Raw genomic sequence first — 25,298 nt, 5'->3', positions numbered from 1 at the left:
TTTATTAAAACCAACCAAAGTTTATTTATAGAAGTCTATACATTTGTAACGAATGCTGCCGAGACAATGAATTAAAGCAAATAAACCCATCCCTCCCAATGAGCCTGTGTTGTCGCCACTCACTGTCACATGCACTTAAAAGAGGAGAAAACATTACACCTTCATACACAATTAGTTCCGTAGCTATCCCAGAAAAAATATTACTCCCTCAATGCATTATTCTCAAGTGAAAAAAACACAAGGTGACAAGGAATCGTCCATTACCTGTGTGAAAGGAGAACCTCTTCTAAGTTTGGTAAGGAGGGGATACATGAGGATGGCGACCTCATTCACTTGTGTCCTAAAAGTTCCACAGTGTTTTATTTGATCAACTCCTGTAACCCAATTGGAAAGGATAAACTGATGCATTATTTACAACTTAGGGAGGCCTTCCATACTCTGATTATGAAGCCCAACATCAGGAAGTGCATTTCGGCTGCAGACTGCCATGATAATTAGGAGGGATCATAAGAACATTAGTTTAACATTTGCCTTGCTCCTATGCCATAGCTTTGCAAATATTGGTGGGCAATCAGAACTCTGTTAAAGAGTTTTGGACTTACTATCTTTCTATATCAGAAATGTTGGTATCAGGGAGACTGGCTACTACGGATAATGTTGCTGACAAAGAAATCCGAGTGATAGAGATGCATATCTACATAGCATATCATGATGGCTCCCCAAACATTGGCAGATTCTAGAAATCCACTTAAAAAAAAAGTTAGAAGCATGTATGTCAATAAAAGAGTCCACAAGCGCTTGAGAAAAGTAGCTAGAAAAAAGGCAGAAAAACAGAATGATTACATATTTACACAATAGTCTGCGAAGCTATGGACTATGTAGTAAATAAAGTCACTACGTTTACACAACTTGACGAGAACCACTTCGGGAGGAGGACTGTGTGTTCCTCCTCTTCATTTCATCAGGTTTTACACAGGTGTGTGTCTCCCTAATCTTAAATAAGGAATCAAAGAAGAAATAGATTAAAGCATCAGTAAGGATTCCCCAGATCACAGCCACAAGACTCAAACTTCTATTCTGATGTGAGCAAACATTTTCTGGGCCTGCTTAAGAATGCTTCACGTGTGTTCGGATTTCTCCTTTTAATCCAGCTTCAGGAAAGTATCCTTATTTAGGGCACTTTTCCAGCACTGGCACTGGCATGATCCGACAGATCACTAACGTTCATCAATGTATGCACAGTCTTAGTTCAGTATAATCCATGGTAGTTCATTTTGAAGAGCTCTTTGATAAAATGTCATTTATTTACACTTCGATCTTTACACCTGAGTGATTATCAAGCAGTCATCTTTTTCCTATTCAGACATTCCATACATACAATCCTTGTGCTGGAGTTCAGCTGCACACGTTGTACCAGTTACATATAGGTCAAATTAACTGCCCTCTTATATTTTCAATTTTTTACTGTACGCTTTCCATTCTGCAGAATAAGATTAAAATAAAAAATAAAATAAAAACGGGAGGCAAATGAAAAAATAATAATTCTGGCTATAAAAGGCAATTTGGTAAGGGTGCAAAATGAAAGATCAAAAGGTTACATGGTTTGTTGTGGGATTTTTGGGGTGGGTGGGGAAGAGATCCAAGTAGCAGCCAGGAACAATAAAACTGCCCCACCTACCTGTAGCAGGAAAGTCAAGGGCACATGTACTACTGCTTTACAAAGACAGTGACTAGGGGGAAGATGAGGGAAGGGGTTTTTCTAAGTCTGTGTGAAGGAACAGTGTGAAGTTACACAGTTATTGTCAGCCAGGCTCCCTGTTTGTAAAAAATAATAAAATAATAAAATAAAATCACATTTATTAAATTTCCCCTGCTGTTTTGGATGCTCAAATATAGCTGGTAAAAATTCAAGACAGATTTAAAGAACCATGACAGATACAAATTTACTGCAGGTGAAAATCGATTTTTAAAAAAACTATCTGGAAAAAATTCACACAACCCCCCCCCCCAAAAATGTACACTTTCAACCTAAACCAGTTCGTAAAATATACCCTTCTCCACAGCTAGGAGAAAGGGGAGAGAAGACGAGGGGAAAAGTGCAGGCGACCTTCACAAGAGGTCTTGTGCCACGGTTTAATTTTCCTTGCTTGTGGTGGTTGAGACAGCCAAGTGCTAACACTGCTTCTGCCACCAACAGATTCCTGCAGAAATCCAGACTCCAGGTTAACACTGAATACATACAGCCAACTCCAAATAGCTGTATTAACAAACAAAACAAAACTAAAAATAGCATGGATCCATATTTGTGGGTGGCAGAAAAGGGCAAGAAATGGAGGTCTATACAGTAAAGAGTCAATGATTTATATTACAGATGGCTGGCAATTTTAAAGAGTCTCTTCCCAGCTCTGTTGCTGCTCCAACCCCGAAGGGCAAACTGAAGAGGGAGGGAAGAAAATAAAGGGCGGGATATCATGTAGCATGCAGGATCAGAAGCAGCAGAGAGTGGGGTTTGCTCAAATAAGCCCCCGCCTTTTCTTGTAGTCCTCCAGGTTCAGTGATCGCCGGGGGGCGCCATCTTTTGCTGGGGGAGCCTTGGAGGTGATAGCCAGTGTTTTGGACTCTGTTGGGAAATAAGGCACACATACTAGGTGTGTAACTCAGCAAGCTGCATGGCTCTCTTCAAACAATCAGGCTCAAGGGAGTGCATTAACTCTGCAAGCTTTCTGCAGGGGATAGCCATGATTATTAATGTGGTGCCAGCAGTGTAACATAAGTTAAAAAAAAAAAGAGTTCTGCCTGCCCCCGAGACACTGAGCAGAAGACAGACCTAAGAAACTTCCAGTTCCTACAGTACAGCAGACCCCTCCTCAGATGCAGTGGCAAAGGAAAGCAGTAAATCCAGCAGGATCTATGAGGGCAGTGGTGACACCAAACCAATGGTGGCTTCTCTCAACTTTAAACCAGCTCCTCAGTCTAAACAGAAGCTGCACTTTTTGAAGTTTCTGGTTCTTTAAGCTACATTAACCAGAAAAAGAACAGCTCTACTAACAGAAGTTCACTTTTTCAAAGTTATGGCTGCTCGTAGTTTCTGCCGGGATGCACAAAATTTGTGTATTTTCCATTCGCATGCTTTGGATTTTTTAAAAACCACCCGGCTATTTTTTTTTGCAAGGTGGCACCTAAAACTCTTTTCCTTTTCTACCACCTTTACCTTTCATTCCCTGAGGGACAGGCACAACCTACCTGAGCTGGGAACCTGGAGATCAATCTTCACATCAAAATCATGCACTTTGAAGAGATCCTCTGAGAGGTCACTGGCAGTTTTTGAATTCATATCTTTGTCTTTTCCCTGACTCTGAAACAAGAGACATCTTTTAATATCAAGTAACACAGAAGCTTACCCAACCATGCTTTATTGGCTATAGTGTCTGAAAGGTCCCATTGTAGACCCCATTCTATTCTTAGACGCAGCTTGAGGCTTAAAATGTGACTATTTCACATGGTGGCAATTCCTAAGGTAAGGATTACATGATAGAAGCATATGCAACAGCAAAAAGTTGAGGGAACTTGCCTTGCTCATGTCCTTTGGAGCATCTGGCAATACACCTGATCCGTATTTTGCATTAAGTTGGGCAAGAATAGCAGCTTGGACAGCAGGATCTCTAGACTGTGACAAAGGAAGAAATTTAATGTCAGGTTGAACAATGGACTTGACCATTTGTAGGTTAACATTTCTCTCTTCATACAGAAAAAAGTATGTATATAAAGGGAGGAATTAAAGGTAATACTCTTCTAATCAGCACAAGAATTTTAGTTTGTAGAATGGAATGGAACAAACCTCATTCCTCAACACTGTTATGGGGGGTTTCCCTGATCTCCCCAAACCAATTTTAGGGGGTAGGGTGTGTGCAGAGGGAGGGGGAAACCCCATTGTACAAGTGGAAGTCTCTGAGCGGGGCTTCCACTGAGAGGACTCATTAGCTGAATCCCAACCCTTAATATATCCCATGTACCCATATTCCACAACTCAATAAACGTATAGTTAGAAATGTATACACTATCTTTCCAAATGGTTTCAGTGATTTTCCATGCATCACAGAAATACTCTGCTTCAGCTATAAAATTGGGATTTGCAGACCAATACAGCACTCTGCTGAAAACAGGAAATGAATATACTGTTCTCCTGTGCAGTGGGCAATAGACTATAGTGCTGCCTTCTTCTAGATACATTTTCAGTGATCCACACCTTACGTTGCCGCATCTAGATTCTCTCTCTCTCCATACACCCCCCCCCCATATGTGAATAGCTTGCTCTGCTATTCTGCTGTCAAATCTCTGCATTTTACTTACGTTGGAGACTATTGTGGGCTTACACTGCCGCCGAGTAAAGGGATCCATCTGTTGGTTTTTCATACTGTGGCTTTCAGCCTGCAGAGAGAAATATGAAATATGCAGTCCTGACTTGCCTTATACTTTCCCCAGCATATCTCCAAATGCAGCTCCTCGGAAACAAGGAGAGGGCTATTGTCCCTGTGTCCTGCTTGTGGGGAACCCACAGGCATGTTTTTGGCTGCTAGAAAACAGGATACTGGACTAGGTGGGCCTTTAGTCAGATCCAGCAGGGCTCCTCTTAGGTTCATAATGAGAACAATTTGTCCACCCCACAACTTATCAGAAAGCTAAAGTAGGACTGCAGGTGCCGATACTGCTTGAGCAATTCACAAATGGAAGGTTTAAGAACAAGTGGAAGACACCTTCCATATGTAGGAGTCCCAAGTGAGTATGTTGGGAAAAACATTTTCTTCCTCATTTACCATATATGCAAGACAGGATTGGGAAGGGTGAGAAAACATGCCTATGGAGGCTGCGACTACAAACTAGAGTGCTAAACATTTCCCTTGTCTTCTATCAATAGGTTTTCCCCTAACCTAGGCTCTTAACAATCATAAAGCTTTCCTGGTTGAGACAGTTTCAAACCACAGTTATATAGTGGCACTAAAAGCCAATGGTTGCTGTAGCCCTTTCATCATCTCAGACAGGAAAATGTGTTTGACAGGGAAAGTCAGCCTCCAGCAAATGCTATTTTTCTCATGTTCCTGCTTTGATAAATGGACTGGACCTTTTCAGCAGGCAGGCTTTAAGTTACTTTATCACAACAGTGCCACTCAAGTATAGTTGCATGTTATTGCTTGATACTAAATGGCAATATGGTAAGGCTGTCCAGAAAATTATACGTCATCGTAAAAAGCAGCAGAGAGTTCAGAGAGCCACCTTTCCCATGACAATATATTTTGCCTTCTTTGCACTATCAACATCACTCACCACTAGAGCCTTTTCAGATTCCACAATGTTCCATTCTCGATTCCTCTGATTGATGTAACTGCAAAACGAAAGAAAAAGAAAAGGTGTATGTATTTCACTTACCTCATGTATTAGAAAGGAATTTTGAAATTCAGGATCTCAACAAGCTATTTTTCTAGAAGCCACTTTCTATTTCTTTTTGAAATGACTGAAATGAGAGATAAATTCTGAACCCTGAAAAGTAGCAGATTCTGTCCAGATGGAAAATTAACAAGATCACTCTGAAATAACAGCAGTGACCAATACTGGTCACAAAAGCAGTATTGCTGGTTTTCTGTTCCCATGTCTATTATTAAATATTAGGTACCAACCTGATGGCTGAAATATTTTTCGTTCGCTGGCGATCCAAGGCCTCTGCTCTCTCCTCTAACTCATTAAGCTGGTCTTGAATCTGTTTTGCTCTGTCCTGATCTCCCATGTCTTCTGCCATGGCCTTTAATAAAAATAATTATTTGTTAGGAATGAACCACTGTCGTGGCATCAGCTATGTGAATTGATTAAAAACCATGAGGTTATTATGTTGTTAGTTCAACTGGTTATGTGCTTTCTTTCTTAATAATATATTATACTTCAGGATCAACAGGGATCTGACTCAAGGCAAGAGAAGCAACAGTTAGTGCACTTATCAAATTTGAACAAGTTGTGTCAATCTTTACAAAGGATTCTCAGCAATAAAGGGGATACTGGTTTCCCCCCCTCGAGAAACAAGTTAAGCAATATTACTGAAATATATATTGAAAATGGCAGCCTTAATCTTGAAAGAAATTATTTTAGGGGCCATTTCCCAGTGTCACCATATTTTACCTTTTCTTTTAGTAGCTGTGTTTTCTTCATGGCATAGTTTGGTGGTGCTTTCCGGAACCTTTCTTTCTCTTTTACAATCTACAAATGCACAAGGGGAGGGGGGGGACATTATGAAAGGTGGGCTAACTGATGGTTAGTTATGAAAAAGCTGCTCTGGCTCGCTCTATTCAAGCACTGACAAGCCAGGCTAAGGTCCTACATCACTCACTTTGTGGCCTGCTGAAATTTTTGTTCCTAGCCTGTATTTACATGGTACAAGAACAGTAAAGAAGCATTTTAAAATTTATTCCATCATGTTAACACACTGGCTGCATGCCCACTAGCCGACAATAATCTATCAAGAGTAACTGCAGTCTATCTTTGTTGTTACATGATTACGGGCGGCACCATATTTTTCGCTCTATAAGATGCACCTGACCATAAGACGCACCTAGTTTTTGGAGGAGGAAAACAAGAAAAAAAATATTCTGAATCCCAGAAGCCAGAACAGCAAGAGGGATCACTGTGTGGCACTCCCTCTCACTGTTCTAGCTTCTGGCTTAGCCACGTGCAGCCTCTTCAGGGCAGCGGGATGAAGGCTCCCCCTGCCCAGAAGAGGCTGCACGGGGCTAAGCCAGACACTAGAACAGCAAGAGGGAGCGCTGCACAATGATCGCTCTCGCTGTTCTGGCTTCTGGGATAGCTGCACAGCCTGCATTCGCTCCATAAGATGCACACACATTTCCCCTTACTTTTTAGGAGGGAAAAAGTGTGTCTTATAGAGCAAAAAATACGGTAAGTACTGCAGAGCCCAGCTAATTTCTCCTGTGGGCAGATGCTAAAAAACAACAACCCATCTCCCCTCCTCCCTTACAAACCTAGTCTTTAGTGCCTTACTCACAACAGAATACAAGTCCTACTTCTGCTGTGATCTAACTTTTGCAAATCTGAAGTAAGTAGAGTAACTGTGATATGCCAACAACACTAAAATAAGATAAGAACCAGAGATAGGGAATCCATAGACCTCCAGACATTTTTGGGCTACAACTCTCATCATCCCTGACCACTGGTGCTGCTGCTTTGGGCTGATGTGAGTCCAACAAAATCTGGGTGGCCACAGGTTTCCCATTCCCAATATAAACAGTCTTTCCCAACACGAACAGGAAGTCTAACCCATCTTATCTTTACAGAACTAGAATCTGGCACCTGAGAACATCTAAGAGCTCACCTACCTTTCCATTGTGAACCTTCAATTGTATGGGTTCAGCTCAAAAGTACATTTTCTTCATTTACCTCCTCAATGTCCTGGTCATTGAATTTATAGTTGAGGGCTTCTTTGATAGACACGTCCTTCTTGTTTATCTCATCTAGTGTTGGTAGCTGCATCCCGGCAGAAAACATCTAGATGTTAAGAGAAATAGTGTCAGAGTACTTCATTCACCATTCAACACTCCTGTTTGGGAAAATGGAAATACTTACAGCTTCCTTCCACTTCATGAACTCGCTCTCTGTGAATTCTTGATTGGAGACAAATTCTAAGCGGAACACACGCTGGTCACTGCCATGCCTGCACAGAGAAGGAAAAAAGGAGCCATCATTCCACAGCACCTTCCCAAGGGCAGGGCAGCAGGAGACAGATATAAAGTGCATTTATACCTGGCTACTAAGTATACCTCTGTATAGTGACTATGTTACGCTAACTCTAACTTTGCTACAGGAAGACACATTATAAATTTGCTGGAAACTGTGAAGGGGGAAATGTTAGTAGGAATAACATAGCATACATTCACTCAGTTTCACTCAAATATTTGTTTGGACGCTCCATTTTTTCATATCTCTAAGGAAAATATTGGGAAGGCCTGAAATCAAGGAGAAGGTCCTGATGGAGGAAGCAATTTTCATACATTTCCCTTTTGCTCCTCAAGCCACCTCCCACACTCTTTGAGGGTCCCTGAAGCCTCTGGAGAAGTATTTCAAAGAGCACAGGGGAAAGAAGGAATAGGCAAAAATTGCCTCCCCTCCAGTCCTTCAGTGGGAGCATCCTGTGAATTCTGTTGCGCATGAGGAAGTCCTTGTGCAAATGGAACAACTTCGTTGGATAAACTCCTCTGTGCTCAATACCCTGTCAGAAATTTATCAGCTTCCTACTACTCAAGGATAGAAGTATTTTGGAATTCACCTCTCATATACCACGCTCTCAAAATGATGGAGCAGGTCTTACCTTAACTGCAACCCTTTGTTTGTCCTGGTACCTCCAAGCTGATAAACCTTTGCAGTTTCTACAACACCTGTTATTTCTGCCACCTATATAAATAAAGATAAAGTGAAAAAGGATGAGTACTTCCATGGAGGGGGAAAGGAGTCAAGAAGAGGCAGACTTAAGAAGGAGCGTCTAGATGGAGCTGGAACAAAATGCCATGCCTACTGGCACATCTGTAATGGTGTTCTTTGTTTCTGAAGCAATAAGGCCTTATCTCATAAATAAAGTATAATGGCAACATTTAAATTGCAATGGCTTGGATCGAGAATTGTTCCTAGTGGTGCGCGTATTCTCTTAGAACAGCGGTTCTCAACCTGTGGGTCCCCAGATGTTGTTGGACTACACTCCCATCATCCCTGAGCTCTGGCCTTGCTAGCTAGGGGTGATGGGAGTTGTAGTTCAACAACATCTGGGGACCCACAGGTTGAGAAAGGCTGCCTTAGAAGTTCTGCTCAGAAGATTCTCCCAGCAATGAAACGGAGATGAGGACTTTTGCTAAATCCCCTTTCCCTCAGCAGGTCAGAGGATGCTCCAGAGCACCAGGGGTATGCAATAATACTCATTTTCATTGTTATCAGCTGCATTCCCCTGCGGAATCAAAAACCTTCTGTTGGCAGATGCTTAAATTTGGACCCAACATAACAGGTGGCAGCTAATTTCACAACAGTGGACTTCTAATTCTACAAGAGAAATTCCCCTTCCTCTTCTCACTGCTGTACTCCCTTGGTACCTCCCCTCATCTGCTCCGGAGGGTCTTCCAACCTTTGAAACAGATTCTGGGGTGCACAGAGAGCTGCAGCAGGGAATGCATTCTGTTGTGTTGTCCGTTCCACTGGTTAAACAAGGGATTCTATAGATCTTGGTATTTATTAAGAAAAAGAGGACAGCAAGGTGGGATAAGTAAAAGGGCTTCATAACTAATATTGTGTTGTGTAATTACCCGCTTTCCCGTCACCATATATTTGTACAGTGTCCTGCTGCTTCTGGTGTCAACAGGAATTGGGTTTGATCAAGGATATACTCACTCTGTAAACTGGTTTGCTATTGTGGTTTCCTATGCCGATGCGCACAAAGCAGCCAGTGACTGTCTTGGCAAAGAAAGGCATGTGACACCATCGCTCTAGTTTGTGTCGAGATAATCGAACCCGATTCAGTTCTTCAGGCAAGGACACTGGCTGTGATTTAGGAGGGATTTCTTCTTTCCTAGCATGACACAGGAGGAAATATTCAAACAGAATGAGAGTGCCACACTCACGTAACAAAATCCACACATTAACACAGTGGTTCTCAATTTTTATTTTTATAGTGGTGGAACCCTTCACTTTAAACAAAACTTCAGCAAAGCCCTTGCAGTAAAGTATTTTAACTGGTTCTTTAAAAACGGACGGGGGGAGCTTATTATTGGGAAAGCAAGCAAGTGAAAGCCAGTTATCTCACCTGTACGCTAAAGGGTTCAAATGGTTCTCCTGTCTTCCATTTGATCCCCACAACGATCTTGTGAGGTAGATTGGGCTGACAGGTAGTGAATGGCCAAAAGTTACCCAGTGTTCCTGAAATATTGAAAGTGGGCTTCCCCAGTCCTACTACAGCACACTGGCTCTCTCATAAGATGAAAACAAGCATAGCCCACACAGAATACTATGAAAGGTATACAGCTTTATTCACTGCCCTCAAGCATTACTTCAGTACTTACTCTTCCTCCTCATCTGAAGATGAAGATCTGGATGAACGATCAGTTTTCTCACTAGATTTATCGTCTTCTTCTTCCTCTTCATCATCTGAGTAAACTTCACTCGTTTTTAATGGCTGCTTCTTTAAAAGCAACTCAGCTACAAAGAAAAAATGACATAATTCTCTTCTGTTCAGTTTCCTCGACCAGAGACTCCTTTAGTTAAAATAAGTAAGGCTCTAACTAGGTATTGCCTCAAGGGAGCCCATGCTGTTAGCCGTATTCACATTTCTTTTTCTTCCAAGTTGAGTTCCAGGGCTAAGCATGGCTGAATTCTTTTTGGCTCAAATTAAGCTTTACTGATTACTGCATTTGAGTAAAGGAGATTGCTAATCATCTACCACATCTTACTTCATTGTGTATCTTGGATATAAACCTTAGAAATAAATTACATGTTAGATTTACATGGGCAGCTCTTCAACACAATCATACAAAAATTAGTTCATGTGCACTGGCAATTTGCATGTCTCTTTATATGAATTCTGAATTAGTAAAATGTGTTCACACTCTGAACTCTGGTGGATACCAGAGCACAGATGGTAGATATATTGCCATCTGTGCACCTTCTGATGAGACACTATTAAGGGAGCTGTTATTAGGACATACTACTGTTCAAAGCAACACAGGTGTATAATGTTCACTTGTGAATGCTAAAGAAATACATTTACTGATGTCCATTAAATCTGAAGAACTGCCCACATATGATTGCTCTAGCATTAGCTGCAAGACAAAACATCAACGGAGAACATTTACTAGTTTTGTACCCATTGCCTTTTAAAAACTTAGGTGCTGGGGACAAAACACAGCATGAACAACATTGATTTTTTATGTAATTGATGTTTTGTAACTATACAATATATCCTACTCTGGGATCCATGGATGAAGGGTGTGTTAGAAATATCTTAATTAAAAAAGTGCAAGTGAGCCAGACAGATATCCCAATACAAGATGGATAACACTTTTCATTTGCATTTGAATCAAGATTATAAGATGAAGCTGTAAGAGGAAATAAAATAAAAAAAAGTTTTTCCCTAAATGTTAACATTAGAAGTCTGCAAATCTATAGCACATACAAGTAACTCCAAGAAATGTGCTTTGAAAAGAGTAGCCTGATTAACTGTCAAATAGTCTACACACAGTCTACTGTGTGTGTCACTGATGCATAAAAAACCCAACATCTTGGTTGTTAGTTAAGGGAAAAGGAGTTAGTTAAGAGCTATAGCCATGTTAAAGAATGAACATTGCTTCCTTTTTGGGATAACGTTTTAAAGTGCAGGAAGCTCACAAAATCAGATGCTCTAATGCAAGAGGGGGCAGAAGATTGATCTCTGGAAGATTTGCATCAGCTCAAGAAAGGTTTCTGATTCTCAATCTTATAACAAAAGTAGCAAGGAAATGATTCCACATGCACAATCTGAATTTGCCTGATAAACTAAAGAAAGTTTTGAGGCAAAAAGTAGGACTATGATGTCTGTTCAGCTCTGATACCCAATATTCCTGGGCTCTGAATCTTTTAATTCTTAAGGCTCATGGATCTTTAGTTCTAGTAAAAAACCCACACAGGACCCAAGTTCAATTCCCACCATCTCCAGGCAGGACTGGGAGAGACCCTTGTCTGAAACCCTTGAAAGCTGCCAATTTAGAAGATACTGGGCTTGATGAATCAGTAGTATGACTCCATAAAAGGCAGCTTCCTGTATTTCCTGACCATCCCGTCAGGAAAAACACAAATTAAATCTTAACAGAAACATCAGTATCCCCAGCCAATGACATTCAGGAAAGAATAAAACTTTTGCGTAGCTTGTGCCTAGTCCCTACATTATCAGGGTGCTTTGGTAGTGAGCACTGAAGAAGCCTTTTAGTTCATATTGAGCAGGCATAGGCAAACTCGGCCCTACAGATGTTTTGGGACTACAACTCCCACCCTCCCTGACCACTGGTCCTGTTAGCTAGGGATGATGGGAATTGTAGTCCCAAAACAGCTGGAGGGCAGAGTTTGCCTATGCCTGATATTGAGGGTATAAGTCTATCACTTACTATGAACATACAAGTTAACGGCCCTTAAAAGCATGTAAAGTCACTGAAGAAAAGTAATCAGGAAACTGTGGCTCCCTCCACAGTTAGTTAAACGAAATCAAGGCTCTGTAAAAAGTGTAGTCCCTGGGCATCAAGGAGCACCCACATTCTTTAACTGGAAATGTAGTCCACAATAGATCCTTTTCATGGGCTTTTGAACTAACCTGTTCTGTTCTTCCTTTTCTCCCTTTCTGCTTTCAGTTCTTCCATGGCTTGGGATTTCTTATCCAATTTTTCATCTCGCTTTGACCGTCGCTCTTTATTGTGTGACATGACCTATGGAAACACACAGCCACCTCTATAATAGCTACTTAGATTTCGTCCACATCACTTCTCTTTACAATGTTTTGAAGTCTTCTGGATTATTTGTAAAATTTGGTTTGTAATGACCATTTAAAGCTGGCCTGGAATTTATTCTAAAAAAGGTTTTATTCTGCACCACTTCATTAACTTATCTAAAGAAGAGGGTATAAAAACAGACCATTTTCTGCATGCAAATATGTCATCCAGAAGTGCAGACAAGGTACTGTAGCTCTGTTATTGTTCACATTGGCACAACAGAAAGCGATTACATGATTTTCCAAAAATGGAGTCCAGTGGCACCTCAGATTTATTGATTATAAATCTGTTAGCCTTTATAGTGCCATGAGAGTCTTCTTTTTGCTAATTACAATGCAGATACTTCCTAGAAATGGTTTATCAAAGGACTGCTACCTATATAAGGAATAATGGAAGACAAGACAAAAATGCATTGCTCCTGTTCAGTTTTCATTCAGACCATTATTTAATCTGGTTTGGTTAGGATGAAGGTGCATGATTTCACCTGAGTGATTCTGAGTGATTTCACATCACAAACATCTGAGTAATTTCACATCACAAACACCTGGTTTTAGGCATTTGTTACCACCTGATAAAGTGAGCTTGCTATGTTCTTACCTGGGATTCCTGGATCTGGGTGAGTTTTTTCTTCTCCTGCTCTTCTTCTTGCTTCTTCTTTTTCTCTTTCTTTTCTTTCTTTTTTGCTGTCTTTAATTTCTTTTTTATTTCAAACCTGGGCTCAAAACAAGGGAAAAATGAGTAAGAACCTGCAGTCACTTTCACACATCATTAGAAGTCAAGGGAGGATGAAATATTATAATAGATGAAAAACTCTTAAAGCAGGGATGGGAAGCTATTTTTGTATGCCAACAATTCCATTTCCTGGGGGACAGCAGCATAGATTGGGGGGTGAGTGGGGCTAGAGATGGCAGTTACTAAAGCCCAAAAGTGGGTGAGGCAGGAGCTGGATACAGAGGGACATATCTTTTGTCTCTTTCAACAGCCTTTTATTTTTACCATCACCACTTCTCTCTTCCAGCTCCAGTTATGGGATGAATCTGAATAGTGGCTTCCCATCACTGCTCTAAAGCAAGAGAATTATAAGGAATAGACTGTAATAATAGTTACATTAAAGGTGGGTGAAAAACACGTCCACCCATTACTGTTACAGACTAGGCAAATTACTGGCAAAATCAGGTGACTTCTTGCTCAGTTTCAAAGCAAAATACCAGATCTAGAAGCTGGCAGGTGAGCCTAAGTGTTTGAGTTGATGGGATTGATCACTTTAAAGCATGACTACTCTAGGACAGTGGGAAGAAGTGAAAAGCACTTTTATTGAGGGCAATGTAATTTTTTCTATCCTCTTCCTGTATTTAATTTTCAGTAGGTTGGAGATATGGTGGTATGACACTATTTGTTTGTGTTTTTATATGTATATGCGTGTGTAGTGTGTATATGTATATGCGTGTGTAGTGTGTATCTATATCTAATATAGATAAAAAACGAAAACAACACATTCTGACAATTTCTTGCACCCTGCAAAGGATAATTTTGTAATCTACATTAATTCCACTTCTGTCCTTTTTTTTTGAAACCAAACCAGCTGGGAAATGATTTGCAGGTATCCTACCAATACTGAGCACAAGTAGGCATTGACCAAAATGAAAATTAGCAAGCTTACTAGAAATACGGACATGAGGGTGCGTGTTGCATATGTAGAGGGCACTAGAATTGTTATTTAAGTTAGCCTTTAATCATAAACCTCACCTCCTCTTTAGAACCTCTCTCTTCTCTATCCGATTAAACAACTCCTGCTCCCTCTCCTTTTCTGTCATCTGTTCTAGCCGAGCTCTGTCCTCTTCATCACCCATGAGGTCCTCCCCATAGCCATCAGTGAACTCATCTTCTGAAGATGAATCAGAGTCTGAGCTGGAACAAGAGCTATTGCTTTCAGAGTCAGATACTTCACCTGAAACAAAACAGAAAGAATCCACTCTGCTGAGTCAACTGCAGAACTCCAGATAAAGACCAAGGACATTTGCCTGCATACATTCCTTGTTACTATTGCTTCCCCTTCTCCCCATCATCATCATCTAACTTTGTATTCTAAGCTCCTCAGGCAGGTACCTGTCTTTTCCTTTACTACTTTGGAGCATGCCATGTACACTGGTGGCACTAAAATACACACATACCTGTGAGAAAGTAGAAAGTATCACTAACAAACCTTGACTATGGCAGGAGAAAATACACATTATTATATTTTTGTTACTCCTTAATAAAGTAAAATTAATAGAGTATGTGGGCCTCTGCATAGGATGGAGTTGCAGGATTGTAAAAGAAAAGTTACTTTTAGGCAAAAAGTACAGGTACAGCCCAAAGGTCTAAGAATGTCAGAAAGATTACAATACTGAGAATACCAAAGCCACATTCAGATGTATTATTCGTTTTACTCCAAGGGTTCAAAGCAGGCTACAGCAATGGTAAATGAAACACATTCCTTAAGGGAAAGAAAAACTTGTCAACTCTTACCATTAATCATGCTGTTTGAGGCTGATGGGAGTCCAACAAGACCTGAAGGACCACAGATTTCTCACCCCCAGTGCAAAGAATAAAGGAGCGGCCTCATACACAATAGCAAGTGGCTGAATACTATTAGCATATAGCTCAGACAATCACAAGAATGGTCCAAGACACTAGGGGAGGAATTTAATATTGCCCCCCCCCCTGCACACTGTTCTGGAGATTCTCTCAATCCTTGCACAGGGCTTCCGCTAATGAGACTCATTAGATCAGGCATAAGCAAACTCGACCCCCCAGAGTCAGTGTGGTGTAGTGGTTAAGAGCGGTAGACTCATAATCTGGTGAACTGGGTTCGCGTCTCCGCTCCTCCACATGCATCTGCTGGGTGACCTTGGGCTAGTCACACTTCTCTGAAGTCTCTCAGCCTCATTCACCTCACAGAGTGTTTGTTGTGAGGAGGGAAGGGAAAGGAGATTATTAGCCGCTTTGAGACTCCTTAGGGTAGTGATAAAGCAGGATATCAAATCCAAACTCCTCCTCCTCTTCTTCTTTTGGGACTACAACTCCCACCATCCCTAGCTAACAGGACCAGTGGCCTGCAATGATGGGAGTTGTAGTCCAAAAACATCTGGAAGGCCGAGTTTGCCTATGCCTGCATTAGATGAATCCCACACTACATTTGTAGAGGGAGGAAGAAATGATTAGAACAGACCAGGAAAATAAAATTACACGTATCTTATTACGGAAGGCTTAAACCATTGTCCCTTTCTTGCCCCTTTACATCTAAATATCTAGAGTGATAGGAAACGTTAAACAAGCACACCACTGTTTTACATATGCTTTTAGTACTTCAGCATAGCCTACTGCAAATATAAAAATAATCTGACCTGGAAAAACAATCTAAGCCCAACAGAAAATGAGTGCCTACAGAAAACCACCCACATTACTGACATGGTACATCCTCTTACCCTCTTCAGGTGCAGAGCTCTCTGCTGAGCTTTCTTTATCAGAACTGCCTGATGAGGCTGCTTTGTTCATCTGTTTCTTCATGGCTCCTTTTTTCTCTGCTTTCCCAGTTTTCACTTTCTTCTTGTTTTTAGAACCTCCGACTGTCCACTGTATCACAGGAGAAATGAAGAGAATCATGTGGCAAGGCTGAGGCTTTCCCAAACAATCAAGTTAATTTTACAGGAGATAGGACAAACTACAAGAGAAGCCCAGATTATAATACTGATTTATATTGCAGAATCCACACGGATTTGATGCAATCCACTTATTCTTGTGGCTTACCTCTACATCGCTGTCTGAAGTCTCAGAATCTGAAGATGCTGTAGGCTTACTAGCAGGTGCTTCCTTTTCCTCAGAGTCACCACGTTTCCGTTTGGCAAGTGATAAAAGCTCCTGGTAGGAGAATAAATATACTGTTACCTTTAAAATGAAAAGACTCTAGCCCTATTAGAGATACAATTTTCACCATAACACTTCTCCATCAACTCTTCAAATATGCTGTCCCCCTTAAAGTACCAGTGTTATCACGTGGTGTAATCCGCTGTACAAACCATTAAAAAACCAACTTCGCATGCATACAAGCAGGGCTTTCTCTTTTGCAACCCAGCTCCTCTGAACTCCTTCCTAAGTAAAGTCCACAGGTGCCCTGCCATACAAACTTCTAGGAAATGTGTTGCAGTCCACTTTTAATGCTTTGGAAAGGCGGTGCGAGGGCTGTGAGGGGCATAAAGTGTTGCCAAAGGCTACCTAAAATGGTATCAGGGGCCACATTCAGTCCTCAGGCAGTGTGTTGGACCACCCTGCCTTAGACATTTTAAAGCACACCCATGAGTCACATTAGTACATTTGCTTATTGGAGTGCTCCCCTAAGTAACAACTTACTACATGGGAGGGCTTGATGCATGCAACTTCAACAGTCAAACAGCTATACAGATCTCTACAGAATTCTACATATCCCAATAGCCTACTTCACATAGGTGTTTGGGCTCTAGGAGATGAGACAGGCAACTTTGCTCCTTCCTGGTCATTCTGACGCTATGCTGAGCTAAGCCCTGGTTTGGTTTAGCGTGTCATGCAAACCCAGGCTCATGGTTTAGCTCTCTCCAGGCTAACCATGAGCTGTCCTGTGGTTAATTGATAGTTGATAGGGTTTTTGGGGGGAGAGAGAAAAAAAAGTATGCCTGACCTGACAACATGCTACGCCAAATCACAATTTAATTCGGCCAGAGGAAAGCAAAGCAGCTGCAATCTCTGCTCCAAGGCCCGCCACTAAGCTGTGGTGTGGCTTAGTGTGACATGCTAACTAGGCCAGTGGCTGGCACAGGAGGCCAGAGGTGTAAAGTAAACCTTCCAGCCATCCCAATTTCAACCACTGGGAGCACTCCACTGAACAAGACACACTACAGGGGAGATGGATTTCTAAGTATCAGTGAGTTTGCTATTTAAAAAAAACAGGAAGTGAAAAACATACATTGAATTTTCAGTAGAACCTGCGACCTAAAAGATGTGTTTTAATTATCAAAGAGGCTTGGTTCAGATGTCATGCTATGTGATAATCAAACTTTGTTTGGTGATCAGAACTCCCCTGCGAGCTTGATTGTCCCCCTTTCCTGGGCTCATACACTTTCTCCCCCCTCCCTTTCCTAACTTAAGAGTTTTCTGTGACCTCTGAACTACAATCACCATTAACCATTAATTGCTCTCAAACAAATTATTCTGGGCAAACCATTGTAAACACTTACCAGGGTGCGAGGGAGGAAGAATGTAGGTGGGAGTGGGCAAATAAGTCTGCAATGCTGTGGTGTGCTCCCAATTGCTAAACCATGGTCTGAAAAGCCAGGTAGCAAAATATCTTAACTGGACCACTGTCTTAGTAAAGGTAAAGGTACCCCTGCCCGCACGGGCCAGTCTTGACAGACTCTAGGGTTGTGCGCTCATCTCACTCTATAGGCCGGGAGCCAGTGCTGTCCGCAGACACTTCCGGGTCACGTGGCCAGCATGACGAAGCTGCTCTGGTGAGCCAGAGCCGCACAAGGAAACGGCGTTTACCTTCCCGCTAGTAAGCGGTCCCTATTTATCTACTTGCACCCGAGGGTGCTTTCGAACTGCTAGGTTGGCAGGCACTGGGACCGAGCAACGGGAGCGCACCCTGCCGCGGGGATTCGAACCGCCGACCATGCGATCGGCAAGTCCTAGGCGCTGAGGCTTTTACCCACAGCGCCACCCGCGTCCCTTACTGTCTTAGTAAGACTGTACTAATATGCAAGAAAGAAAATCCTTCATAAGGATTTGGCATTTCCCCTGCTAAGGAAAGATGCTTCACATTTTCCTCTGGCTAATATTGGTCTATTGTACTGTGAATTATTATAGTTTAGAAAGACCCACAGTTTCCAAGCAACTATAGAAGTGAGCAAAATGGAAGTGAGGTAATATTGAAGTTTCATCATTACCCACAAAGTTCTAGCACTTGCTAGTAAAATCATAATTTCTCTTTTAAATGCTAGATTTAAGCTACAAGCAGAAACTAACCTCAAAATCTGATACATTGGCTTATATTAATTAAGCACTTGGAAGGTTAACATCACAATCCTTTATTTGCACACACATTTTCCCAAACATAAACAGCACAGTGATAATTTTGGCATGGAGAAGAGAGCTTCTCAATGAATAAATAAAACATCCCCCTTTCCTCTGAAAGAAAATCAGAAGCACATGGTGCTGCATGCTGTTGTTTTCAAAGTAACAGCTGTCAGACTACATATTGATGCCAATGGCAGCTTCCCACCAGATGTAAACAGCAGCCAGAGAAGGGGTTTTTCAGCAGGATTGTACCACAAGAATATGTTGAAAAATATACCCCCCACTACAACTCCAATCCACCCCACCCCCACAATTGCTATTTAAATTAGAATAAAAAGCACCCAAACTATATGCTTAATGCCATGTAGGGCTTGGTGCACAAATGAGCAGTCACTGGACAGCAAAAATGCTTAAGCACTGTTGTATATAACAAAAATGCTAAAAAGCAGTACTGTCTATACAGAAAAACAGATGAATAAGCCCAGAAATGTTGATTACCAAAATCAAGCAATATTTATTGGGTGTTTGATCTTTCTCACCAAATTCTGGGGTTTTCTTTTATAACCATATCAAATGTTTCCTCACTAGTTACAGGTTCCTAGAGATGTTAAAACCAGTATATTGGATCCACAACATTCCTTCTATAAATAGAAGGGCTCCTTCTGTTTATGGAAGGGACTGAGAGCCACCAGACAATTCCAAAGGAGAAGAGGAAGGGGAGATGCTCCAACCCTCTGGAACAGTTTTCCAGCGACACAGTTTTTCAAGGAAGGAGGAATTGATGGAAAATCTGCTCACAGGTATCAGGTTCAAAATCAGTCTCTATGCAAAAAAAGGTTGTATTATTATTATTATTAGTAGTAGTAGTAGTAGTAATAGTAGTTTTCAGTCTACTAGGTTCTCCTCTCCTACTTCCAGATATCTAATCTTTGCCTCCTCTCAATTTTCTCACCTTAGCTCTCTCCACTGCCACCAGCTATTCCTTTCCATGGCTAATCAGATGACTGCATTACACACAGACAACAACATCTGTGCAGTTTTGCTTACAAATTGGCACAAGGCACCCAAATGTATTTCCAAATGTGCACCTCTATTAAAAACTATGTGTCTCAACTTTACACCTTCACCAGCAAACCTGATATTAATATTTACAAGGTCACATTTTCATAAAGAATGTACATTGATTTCTACCTTTCCAGCTTCCTAAGCCACTTATAATCCTAATATTAACTATTTGGGTTTAAGCAAAGAGCTTAAGTGCATACACCTAAGGTACATTTCCAATGAATTCAAGAATGAGTGCTTTACATAGTGTTAATTCAGATGTCCGTGGCCATATCTGTTCAAGTAGGCTGTGAGTTTTGAAACAATTTAACAGAGATATTGCTTAGCACCCAGCTTCAGTAATCATGTAAGGTGTAAACACTCTACTCATACAGTGGTACCTTGGTTCTCCAACTTAATCCATTCTGGGAGTCTGTTCGACTCCTGAAACAGTTTGAAAACCAAGGCACGGCTTCTGATTGGCTGCAGGAGCTTCCTGCACTCAATCGGAAGCTGCAGAAGACACGTCAGACGTTCAGCTTCCGAAAAACGTTTGTAAACCAAAGCCGATTTGTTCAGGAGCCAAGCCGTTTGAGTACCAAGGTACCACTGTACTACAGTATTCTCCAATTGTTAATGGCCAAAAATGGAAAGTTGGGCTTACTGTGAAGTGCTCTTCTGGTCAAAATGCAGTAAAGGGGTTAAGTAAATCTTCTTGGGGTAGATGGCAGGGCCCAAATCAGAAGAAGTTAAATGCCCCTATCAACTGTTTGACCATGGTAGTTATCACTAGAAAAAAACACATTTAAACGAGTACTCCAACAAGAACAGAAATGAAGACAAAGAAAGACATATTCAGAAGGACATGAAATCACTGCGGGAAACTGCACAATTGTATATAAGAACAACCCTTCTGCACAGTTGCCTTCCATCAGCTTTGGCTGGTGGCCCAGCTGCACCCCTATCTGGACAGGGATAGCCTAACTTCTGTCATCTATGCTCTGGTAACCTCTAAATTTAGATTACTGTAACGTGCTATACATGGAGCTGCCTCTGAAGATGGTTCAGAAACTTAAGTTGGTGCAGAATTCAGTGGCTTGGTTGCTCACTGGGGCAAGACAGTTTGAGCATATTACACTGATCCTGCCCAACTGTACTACTAATTAGTTTCCTGGCCCAATTCAAAGTGCTGGTGTGTGTGTGTGTGTGTGTGTGTGTGTGTGTGTGTATATCTATATATATAATTTTTACTTATTTTCCATTTTATTATATACACTCACATCATCATTATCCATTTTACCACCCTGGCTCTTAGAGCCATCGACATCCTTCCCTCCCGCCTCATGACTATCAAAATTAACCTTTATATCATTGCAGTTTGTAAATTTTCCAATTCTAATTGTACTCATTATGAAATGACTCGAAATTCAAATAAATATAGAAAGGTAGAAAAATTCTTATTACAAGTCTTCAGACAACACTGCTAGTTATGTTACTTGCTTACAATAATCTTTCAAATATCGGATAAATTTACTCTAGTCCTTTTGGAATACTTGATCATGCTGGTTTCAGATTTTTCCTGTCAGCTTCGCCAGTTCTGTAAAATCCATCATCTTCATCTGCCTCAAAGTGCTGGTTTTGATCTATAAAGCCTTATACAACTCAGGACTGCAATACCTCAAGACCACCGCTTGTCATATGAACTGATTCGGACCCTGCACTCATCATCTGAGGATCTTCTTCATGTGGCTCCTCCATGAGATGTCTGGAAGGCGGCAACACAAGAACGGGCTTGTGAAATGCTCTCCCCAGGGAGGCTCACCTGGCGTCTCTGTTACATATTTTTGAGGTGCCAGGTAAAGACCTTCCTCTTCTCCCATCTCTTTGTTTATTTAGTCAATCAATGGCCTTTTAAACTGTGCTGTATGCTATTTCTGGGTTAGCGGAGTCTGTAACCTGAAGCGTCTGTAACCTGAAGTGTCTGTAATCCGAGGTACCACTGTAGTGGTAGTTTCTGGAATGAAAAATGGTCTAGTACCTAGGCATTGTTGGGCTGGATCCATTGGCATTTGCACCACCTACAGAACACCCATAGTATCTCCTACATATTGTTGAGGGAGGACTGACAGAAGGCTTTGACAGTACGAACCAGTCTTTGAAGTCTTAGAGCTGTTGCTGTTTAACTACCAGTTGTGCAACTGGAGGCACAAGTGGCTTGGATGGTGTGATGAACCTTGGAACAGGAGATCCTTAACACAATCAAGAAGATTTTGGGCATCACATGGCAGGACAGTCTCAAAGATGTGTTTTTCCAAGCATGTTCACACTGCTGTCTCAGCAACACCTATTTTTGCTTGGTCATGTCCGCAGAATAGAAGATGGCAGGATCCCCAAGGATGTGTTCTATGAGGAGCTGGCTTCAAACACTAGGCCCATGACAGACCAACTCTGCATTACAAAGATGTCTGCAACCGAGACATAAAGACTGGCAACATCAACCCCACCGCATGGGAATCCCTCGCAGATGACTGCAGTGCCTGGTAACAGACAGTCAGTTTGTGTATCCACAGCAGTGATCAGAGGAAGAACAACCGCTGGGAGGAGCACAGAGAGAAGAAACACCAGAGAGAAGCACAACTGGATGCCTTCAACTGCCCCAGTTGCAATGAAACATGTCTCTCCCATATTGATCTCTATAGTCACAGCAAGTGTTGTAACACTCCAACAGTTTGACTTCACACTCATAGATACATAGAGTGTATCTTCATTGTCTCCTGTGACAAATCAATGCCAACCAACTATAAACCAGGAGATCTGAGAACTATGATTCTCTGGGATAGAATGGGCCCCACACTAGGACTTGTATCTTGAGTGGCTGAATCTTGAACGGAGTTCATGCAAGCTGGAAATGCCCACATGAGTCTCTGAGGCAACCAAAATAACAGGACACCCATAGATTTTGTCCTAAGTCTTGGAACCCATAAAAGAACTGGACTGTTTCAGTGCCAAGGCTGTTTATAATAACAATAATTTTATTATTTATACCCCGCCCATCGGGCTGGGTTTCGCAGCCAATATATGTTTATGCATATATTGAAGGATGTTGGTCACTTCCTTAACAGTTGGTGATCAACTGGAACACAGAACTGGCTGACAGACGATGGAGGCTGACTAGGAGGAACTCCGTACACATATTCTGCCGAGAGTGAGAAACCACTGTTGCATCTAAGAGTGAAATAGGGCATGAGACTAAGTTAGGGGTCTGCAACCTTTAAGACAAAAAGAGCCACTTGGACCCGTTTCCGAAGGGAAAAAAACTGGGAGCCACAAAACCATTGCAACATTTAAAACAAATATATCTCCGGAGCCGCTATCTGACAGCGGGTGGGAATGTAACGTCGGGACGGTGCGTGACTAACGCACGCACCGCCCCCATGCAACGTCACAGCCAGTACAGAGCCCGCCACAGTGGGGAGTGTCGGGGCACACAGTGCGCCTCCTCCCCTTGCTAGTATCCGCCCCGGAGCCGCGGCAAAGGTGTAAAAGAGCCACATGCGGCTCCGGAGCCGCGGGTTGCAGACCCCTGGACTAAGTCAAATGGAGCAATAATGGAAGCCTATTGCTGGACAAGGAGCATGAGAGGCAACAATCTCCTTGAAAGGATCACCCATTTGGAAGTGTAAATCTTATCGGACCGCTTCTGCATCAGAAAAACTGGTGTTTGTTGCGACCTTCACATGAAGCTTTTATTGTGCCCCTCCAAGAACTAAATTGTGATGGCTACATCTCTTTTGGTCTGAAGTACCAAAGGCAATATGATCAACAGGTTTTTTAGATCTAGGCAGACATGAACATCACTGCTCCGGAAAATGCAGACAGTTTTCCATGAGATTAACTAATGCCATGAAAATCCTTGCTTGAATTTCTTTCACAATTAACCTCAGCATCTATATTCTGACCTTCCTGCATGTGGCAGGAATCGGAGGTCCAGAATAATTTGCTATTCCCTGTTCTTCTGTAAGGAAGACAAAATAATATATTCTGAGTGACAAGTCTAATTCTATGGCTCCAACCTGAGTTGGGTCATGAAAGGATCTTTCCAAGCAGGGGCTCAAGAGCAACAGAACACTCCTTTTATTTATTATTATCTTAATAGAAACAAAAAGACTGGGGGTGTCCTCCTCTTCTGTACCCTGTTCAATTTTTGGTCTGCCTTTTACAGGAAATGGAATTTGCAGCTTTGATGCTGAAACTACTGCCCAAGAAATGAAGTTGTATTGGTGAGCTTGCTTTTCACAATCCATGCACTTTGCATACACCAAGACACATAGAAAAGAGACATTAAATGTTCAGGTTCCAGAATCCTCTAGAGAGGAAGACAGACCCCAGCACTCTAAACCAAGCAGAAATAATTGCACCCTGCCAAAAGCCAGAGAAAATGGATATTATGATATTATCTTTATTAGCAGAGCTGAAGTTTCCAAAGAGGGGTGGGGGGATTAGTAAAATTATAAGACACAGAATGGAGAGAATCTGGCAAAAGGGATCTTGCTGTGGAAGCCTGAACATGAAACACAGAAGACTGTGAAGCCTGGAAAGTTAAGAGAGACCTTATGCAGAATTCCCCATCTGCCCGGCTGCATGTCAAAACTAAACCACTCACTTTGGGAACCTCGGACATTGCAGGAGGAGACTTTTCTCAGTGACAGGAAACACGAACTAAGACGGATTTGTTGCAAAAGGTTCCCTATCCCTCAAAACATCAAGCACCATTGAGTTTCAAAGGAGTCCTATTTAGGTGGGAGCCCAACCTATAGTAGGGGGTGGCTAGCCAATGGCTAATCCAGATGCTGCTGGACTAAACCCCTCACTGCCCCTGACCGCTGGCTGGGGTTGACGGGAATTCAGCAGCACGGGGGGACCAAAGCCTAGCCGCCCCCGAGCTACAGGCAGAAGATGCATCGTTGCCCGCCCATCCCATCACCTGGCGGAGAGGTCCGTCCCTTCACTGACGAGGGAAACAACAACAAACCCCCTTCCCCTTAAGATATTATTTCCCCCTCCAGGGCACCTCAGCGAACTGCCTGCTTCCGAGGGAGCCTTGCACCCACCCGCTCCACGCCCCCCTTGCGCCTCCTCCTCACCCACGTTTGGTGCCCAGAGCCCTCCCGCCATCGCCCCCCACACGCCAGCCCCGCTCTGCCCCTCCCCGAGGTGCCGAAGCGGACGCACCCGCAGACGCTGAGGGACAGAGACCCGAAGGCTCCCCTCAGTCGCCCACGGAGAGCGAGCCCGGCGGCGGCGGCGGGCGCGGAGAGAAGCCCTGGGCCCAGCTCGGCTCACCCACCTGGTCCAGGTTCTCCTCGCTGCCGCTGTCCTCGGTGTCGGAGTCAACGAGGACCCGGCCTTTCCGCTTCTTCACCATGGCGGCGTTGGCGGCGCTCTGCTGCTCCTGCCGCTGCTCCTGCCGCTGCTCCTCACGGCGGGCCCCGCAGGCGCGAGCGGCGAAACACTCGGAGCGGCCGGGCCTTTGCCGAGCCAGCCGCTCGCCCGCCAGCTAGCGAGCCCGGGACACAAAGGGCACCGAGCATGCGCCATGCGACGCCCCGCCTTCCGGGG

The 25,298-nt window shown here is 42.6% G+C and overlaps 1 protein-coding gene across 1 annotated transcript; it reads right to left on the bottom strand.

Moving 5' to 3' along the window:
- On the bottom strand, window positions 1–25,291 carry RTF1 (RTF1 homolog, Paf1/RNA polymerase II complex component). Its single transcript, XM_083507822.1, has 18 exons — window positions 25,027–25,291; window positions 16,338–16,448; window positions 16,016–16,163; window positions 14,295–14,496; window positions 13,146–13,260; window positions 12,374–12,485; window positions 10,098–10,233; window positions 9,430–9,607; window positions 8,366–8,448; window positions 7,624–7,711; window positions 7,438–7,545; window positions 6,166–6,243; window positions 5,673–5,794; window positions 5,323–5,380; window positions 4,351–4,428; window positions 3,572–3,667; window positions 3,244–3,355; window positions 1–2,620 (listed from the first exon to the last, which is right to left on the bottom strand). The coding sequence occupies exons 1-18, from the start codon at window positions 25,102–25,104 to the stop codon at window positions 2,514–2,516; spliced, it is 2,010 nt and encodes a 669-aa protein (XP_083363948.1). The 5' UTR covers window positions 25,105–25,291; the 3' UTR covers window positions 1–2,513.
- Window positions 25,292–25,298: the final 7 nt, after the last annotated feature.

This window comes from Podarcis liolepis (genome assembly GCF_965112155.1).
Source record: "Podarcis liolepis genome assembly, chromosome: 1".
NCBI classification, from domain to species: Eukaryota; Metazoa; Chordata; class Lepidosauria; order Squamata; family Lacertidae; genus Podarcis; species Podarcis liolepis.
This window is presented reverse-complemented; position numbering and strand designations above follow the sequence as displayed.

Excerpts from the sequence above, each read along its gene's own strand:
- RTF1 (XM_083507822.1), bottom strand. The coding sequence starts at position 25,104 with ATGGTGAAGAAGCGGAAAGGCCGGGTCCTCGTTGACTCCGACACCGAG. Across the intron at positions 7,712-8,365 it reads AACAAAGGGTTGCAGTTAAG|GCATGGCAGTGACCAGCGTG; the intron begins GTAAGACCTGCT and ends TTCTCTGTGCAG. Across the intron at positions 2,621-3,243 it reads TCTCCAGGTTCCCAGCTCAG|AGTCCAAAACACTGGCTATC; the intron begins GTAGGTTGTGCC and ends ATTTCCCAACAG.